The sequence below is a fragment of the Primulina eburnea genome, unplaced genomic scaffold (assembly GCF_022965805.1).
Source record: "Primulina eburnea isolate SZY01 unplaced genomic scaffold, ASM2296580v1 ctg567_ERROPOS1600000+, whole genome shotgun sequence".
NCBI lineage: Eukaryota > Viridiplantae > Streptophyta > Magnoliopsida > Lamiales > Gesneriaceae > Primulina > Primulina eburnea.
Window position 1 is genome coordinate 44,025 of NW_027331355.1, and position 6,741 is coordinate 50,765.

Consider the following 6,741-nt stretch of genomic DNA (forward strand, 5'->3'; position numbering starts at 1 on the left):
GTGTTATGTCAATTGAGAAAATTCAGTTTAAGTGGAAGTTTGTTATTTTAAATGCTTTTCAGTTGTAGACATTTTCAGTTACAGTTATGTAAATTTATTTTCTGCAGAAATAAATTTTAAGTTAAGTCACACTCTGATTATGATTTAAAGTTTGATCTCAATAAGGTTAAAGGGAGGACCAGTTGGAAATAAGCATATTACGGTCACATTGCATGAAATTTCCATGCTACACATCCACTTCATGATCCATGTCATTCAGTTGTGTTGGCATATGTGACCATTGATGGGTCTAGTTACCTTGAGTTTAGCGAAGACTGCTTTGATCCTATGTTGATGTGATTGATGGACCAGATTAGTTATAGATACATTTCGGAATGACAACAATTTTGAGCTCATAAGGTTATTTTCACAAACATAATTATAAAGTTGCACATATAGCCCAAGAGGGAGATTGTTGGATCAATTTATTTATATGGGCTTATATATGAATAATTGCGGGTTGTCTATTAAATTAAGCCCAAAATAAAGTGATTAATTAATATTTCGGGTTATTGGGCTTTAATGTATCTAATGGGTTGTGGGTCTTTAATGTGTAGAGACATGAGTGTAATTTCTGTTTTTATGATGGGCTAAAACCGAAATATCAGAAGATATTGATAAACATTATCTATAAATATGAATCATGGTCCCCAGATCTCGCGTTATCACTTTCAGTATTTCTCTCCCCCATTAAGAAAATAGTTCTGAAGAGAAACTAAAGGATTCTCTAAAAGAAAGAGCGCGTAGATCCGGAAGATCAAGACACGTTCTAAACAATTCAGGATTATGGCTTCAGGTACGCTTCCGCTTAAGTTTTCATTCAAATTCTTGATGATTTATCATGATGGATTCTGCGGTTTATGGGTTTTCCCAAACACCAATATCAAGTTGATTTGTATTTGAAACCGATGAAGGCTAAGAAAGTGTTGGAGGAAAAAGTGAAAAGAGCAGAAGAGGAAGAAGAACGGAAATATGACGAAAGAACCATCGAGGAATGGACAAGACGATACGTCAAAGTCGATGCACCCATGGAACTCATTCTGAAGGCAAACGAGATGGTTGGATTCACCAATAGCACGGGTCGTCCTAGGCCTCTAACTTGGCTTATGGTTCTTGAAAATATCGACATAAAATGTTGTACCGAGGTGGGAAGAAAATGGCTTGATTTCTATTGTTGCTGCCACAACCCCCGAACAATAAAAATCATCGTAACTTATCATCTTCGATTCTCTTGTATTTTGACTTTAGCAGAAAAACACGAAGCAACCAAGCCTGAGACAATCAGGAAATCAGTAGTGTCTATTTAGAAATGATTCATTAGAAATACTACTTGGGCTGGACTTAGGTCAGAGGCTAGCAGGCTCTGTCATCTGGGTTTGACCCATTTTGAAAATATACATTTGTCTTGACCCAAAAAGACTAAAATGTTAAGATTCGTGATGCCTCCTTTTGTCTGTTTATATTTTTTGAAAATATTTTTTGTTCTTTGAAAAATTTAAATTAGCATATTCAGATAAATTTTAAATTCTTCAATCAGCGTTGTTTAAAATATTATTTTAATTTCGTTTTATTATTATATTACATTTTAACTCAAAAACTTTACAAGAAAGACAATAACAAAATATGTAACACAATTTCGAATAAAATTTCTAAAAATAAGTATTTGTAAAATAAATTATACGGAATATAAATTTTAAATTTATTCACCCAATCTACATATATCAAATATTATTTAATACACAATTTTTAATGTCAATATTATGTAAATCAACCTTGACAAATAGTTAGGGGAAAATAAGTAAATTTTATTTGCTATTACACTCTGAAGAGGCTACTATAGAGGTCTCATAGCATAAGCAGCTCTCCTGAAAACCCACTCAACACAGATGAAAGTAATTTCTCCCAACAACAAAATAACAGCAATTCATGCGGGAAAAAAACTTAGAAGTTGAATAGCAAAAACGTTTAATCATCATGAAATAACTCTATATGGCTGCTTCGTTAGAAACAAATGAAACATGAAAGAAGAGTCGCAGTGAATAGAGAAGATTGATATAGTAATTTCTAATTTTAATTTCAGAATTCTAAAAAGGTGCATCTTGAAGCTCCCAGTAACTAACCTAGAGCTTAATCCGGAAACAACCGTCAAATACTAAACACACTGGTAAAAAAAAAAAAAAAAGAAGAAGTTTACGGGAAAGAGAAGACCGAAAATATGAATTCCTCGGGATTGCGAGTAGGTTTATTCTGGCATGGATTCTGAACTCAAGAAATAATAACACACACGTATATTTTTGGTGACCTGCCACCGTACCAAAACAGGCCCATTTCAACTTTTTTGTGATTTTTTATATGTAGATAAAAGAAATTGGGCAAAAATTTGTGTGAGACGATTTCATGGGTAGTATTTATGAGACAGATCTCTTATTTGGGTCACCTATAAAAAAATATTACTTTTTATTATGAATATGAGTAGGGTTGACCCGTCTCACATATTATGATCCGTGAGACGGTCTCACATGAAACTCACCCAAAGAACAATGGGATATAAGTAATAAATTGACACACCATTACTTTTAATATATTTTTGTTAGAAACAAAAATAAAATAGATTTAGCACTATCTTGTCTTGTACTGTATTTTGTTTATAAGTTAGATTTGAGCGAAAAACAGAAGGAAAACAAGGCAGGATCCGAACAATGAATACCATATGTGTATTTATACGTGTATAGATCAACAATATTGGCTTGAAGCATCCAACAAGCAAAATGTTATTAAAGTTTGAGCACACAGTAGTTTCAAGAGTAAGTATACATTTTGTAACAATTCTGTTTTCTATATTCAAACACCATAATCACAATCTACTTGACTGTGTTACACACAAATTTCAGACTATGTTTCGTGTAGATACTTACCGTAGCGCTTGCGGCCTCGAGTCTGATTCTTGCGCTTGACTAATTAGCGAAGAGTTCCAACTGCCTTTTTGTAAGTGTAGAACTTTGCCACAAGGAGAAAGGCCCAAAGATTCAGCATGCTAAGCCCGGCCAAGAGCCAAAAAAAGTAATGAAGGTGACCATAGTTAAGATTATCCGGTATCCACCCCAGTTTCCCATTCCGGGTACTTATTTTCGTGACGATAGTCACGAGTAACGTGCTCAAGTAGTTTCCAAGAGCAACGGTCGTTAGCTGAAGAGCAGAGCACAGGCTTCTCATGGCGTCGGGTGCCTGCTCGTAGAAGAACTCGAGCTGGCCGATAAAAAAGAACACTTCGGCGCATCCTATAATGAAATATTGTGGAACCTGCCAGAAAATAGACATTGGTATTTGTGTCAGCTCATAATAGTTATTTCTTTTCACGATTCTAAGCCTAACGAGCTCAAGAATCCCTGCACAGAGCATGGAGAATATAGAGATGAAGAGGCCAATCCCCATTCTCTGAAGTTGAGTAATCCCATTTTTGTGGCCTGTGAATCTTCTAGCAACTGGGACTATGATTCTGTCATAAATCGGCACCCAGAAAATTACACTGAGAGTGTCGAAAATCCCGATTGATGCAGCAGGAATTTCGAAATCTCCCATGTGGGGATTCATGGTTAAACCTTGCAACACAAACAAAGTGCCCATTTGGCCGTATGCGGTGGCGAATATGATACCCGTAGCCCACACCGGCAGTAGTCTTATAATGGCTTTCAGTTCTTCAACCTGAGTCACAGTGCAAAGTCTCCATGGATCTACCGAGCCCTTTATGCGGTCAGATTGTGTCTGTACTGCTGCTTTGTCAAAAAAACTGCATTTGAAAGCGTAGATGTCAGATGAATTTTTCACAAAAAGCATTTGCTGGTAAACTTGGTGAACCTGAGACTTCATTTGAGGGGGCGATTCAACAGATTTTTGGGCTGAATTTGTAATTTTAGCAACTAAAATTTTGAAATCATTTTTGGTGGGAGATCGCCCCTGCTGACACTGCTTGCCATTGACGCCAATTGCAGCGTCAAGATGATTCTCAGGTACTCAGACTAGACATTTCATATCAGATTTACCCAAGATCTTTTGTGTGCTCAATCTTGCGGCTTCCTTTGATAGTAGATTCGGTATTCACGGTTTCAAACAACATCGAGGAGTCTGCCGGGACTTTAGCTCTGTATTTCCTGAAAGATGCTACCAGAACTTGACCGATACGTGTAAGGGGGCTGCCACCAGGCTTTTGGTTACGATACAATCTAGTACCAGAAAAGAAAAATACCACGGCTATCGCCATGGCCACAGCAGGAATACCAAATCCCCATCCCCAACCAACATTGGTTTGTACCCAAACCAAGACAGAAGCAGCAACAAGGGCACCGATATTGATTGACAAGTAGAACCAATTAAAGAAAGAGCTTTTATGGTTCTTTTCTACATCGTCCGTATCATCAAACTGATCGGCCCCAAAGGAGGAAACGCATGGCTTGATCCCACCAGTCCCAAGTGCTACAAGGTAAAGTGCTGCGAAGCAAATAACAGCTTGCATTTTTGACGCGTGACAGTTGTCGTTTCCACGGCAAGTTGGTTTTAGGCCTGGGACCGATGCCGATAATGTCAGCAACGTCATCCCCTGAATTCGAAATTCAAAAATAGACGTCACTTTTTCTCAGTTCCTTTTTCACACCTAATATCAATAAGTTCAATCCAAGGATAAAGCATAAACCTACCCTGCATATGATGACATTATACAATATAACCATTTCCCTGTACCCATCGAGATTCAAGAAAATCAGTTTCTTTTTCTTTTAAAAGCTAAGCATGACTATGGATCAAAATCTACTGGCCCCTCGCATTTCAACCATAACAATGAATCTGCAACATCTGACTAGCAGAGTGACTAAAAACTTACAATAACATAAATGGTAGAAAAGCATGCTATTGTCAAGTATCTTCCAAGATATGCATCAGCCACAAAGGCTCCAAGGAGTGGTGTGATATAGCAGGTTCCCGACCAATTCGTCACGTTGTTGGAAGCAGTTGTGCTGTGTTGGCCAAGTCTTTTCTTGAAATAAACCACTAGATTGGAGCTCATCCCATAGTATGCTAATCTTTCACAGCACTCATTTCCTGCCACCCCAAGTTAAAAAAATTACCAGACAATTTTTTCATGAAGAACAGTTAAAAGTATATCGAAGCCTTACCGATCCAATTAGAATCAACTTGGGGGACGAAAGCCGCAATTTTAAAAGAATTAAATAAAAATTCATCGCCCTTTTCCCAGAAAACGGGGTGATATTGACTTTTAAATACAAGAAATTTCAAAACATTTTCAGGGCTTTCAAGATTATTGTGGTTATCAGTACCTAAAATGTAAGGACAGGCTCTCCATGTTCCAGTTTCACTCTTTTTGGCAGGGTTACCACGATAATCCACAGTCCCATCTGTAGTGATCAAACTACCTTCTTCCATGGCAGGGTTACCACGATAATCCACAGTCCCATCTGTAGTCATCAAACTATATTCTTCCATGGCTAATTCAAAGAACTGAGTTCTGTCAACTGTTATGCTCAATACTAATACTGAAGCACAGACAAATAACAAAATACAAAGGAATACTCCAAAAGTAATCAAATTGCTGAATTGGGATCTTGAATCAAACAAAGAACCATTCGTCCACAATATTTAACAGCAAAATTATCATCAAAATACAAAAAGAAGCGTAAGCACTATGTGTCATCATTCATAGACCAATCAAACACTTGTGGGAAACTTGTACTCTTCTCAATAAAAAAAAATCAGGTTAGCGAAATACATGGGAAGCTCTACAGTTTTTGAAAGGCATAACCAAATTATTGCGGATTGGATGATGTCATCTGTGGGATCTGACTTCTTGACTGTGGACTAAGAGATCTGGCAGCATTAAAAAGAATCCAAGAGAGCGGACGACTGGCAGTGTGAACGCTGGAATCTCTCTGCATAATGTGGTCCCAGTGTAGCTGAGGTTTGGATTTTTATTCAAACTTTTAATTATTTGTAGATTGTAGATGTTGATTAATTTTTTTTATAAATTATTTATTAATGTTATTTTCCTCAGGTAATCTATATCTATATATATTTATATATATATATATTGTTGAAAATATAATATTAAAATATGTATGTTGAATGTTGAATGTTGAAAATTAGGTAAAATTAGGTGTTGAATATTGAAAATTAGTGTGTGATGATGTATGTAATGAGGTAATTTATTTTGGAATATTTGTATATGAAACTCTATAAATAGAGCACTCATTTGTGAATGAAATAACAATTGAGTTGAGAGAAAAATATTATAAAGTGTGTAGTTTGATAATTTTGAGAGTTTGAGATTTTTACTTTTTACCGTAAATTTTTACTTTTTCACAACACGTTATCAGCACGAAGCTCTAAAAGTCCTACATATTTTTCCAAGCTCCAAACAGAAGAAAAAGGTAACAAAAGTAATTATATTTATTTTACTGTTATTTGTTTATTGTGTATTTATTTAATATACAATATAATGTTATTATTAGAAATAATAAAAATAAATTTTTCATAAACTTGTTATAAATCCTGGGAGGATGTTAAGACGACATCCCACACTCTCGGTAAGGGATACGACAAGTATAAAAGCCTATAAGGTTTTTAAACAAAATAAATTATGACAGTCGTTATAATATTATGATATGATATATATAATTATTTAAACATGTCTAATAT

The 6,741-nt window shown here is 35.7% G+C and overlaps 1 protein-coding gene across 2 annotated transcripts; it reads right to left on the reverse strand.

The window, feature by feature from the left end:
- Positions 1-2,801: 2,801 nt before the first annotated feature.
- On the reverse strand, positions 2,802-5,967 carry LOC140821440 (protein NRT1/ PTR FAMILY 8.1-like). Of its 2 annotated transcripts, none has more exons than XM_073181936.1 (5): positions 5,816-5,967; positions 5,367-5,534; positions 4,913-5,130; positions 4,080-4,633; positions 2,802-3,826 (listed from the first exon to the last, which is right to left on the reverse strand). In XM_073181936.1, the coding sequence occupies exons 2-5, from the start codon at positions 5,530-5,532 to the stop codon at positions 2,998-3,000; spliced, it is 1,767 nt and encodes a 588-aa protein (XP_073038037.1). In that variant the 5' UTR covers positions 5,533-5,534; positions 5,816-5,967; the 3' UTR covers positions 2,802-2,997. The 2 variants fall into 2 exon arrangements, with proteins under 2 accessions (XP_073038037.1, XP_073038038.1); XM_073181937.1 differs by having other exon boundaries at positions 5,367-5,582; positions 5,816-5,945.
- Positions 5,968-6,741: the final 774 nt, after the last annotated feature.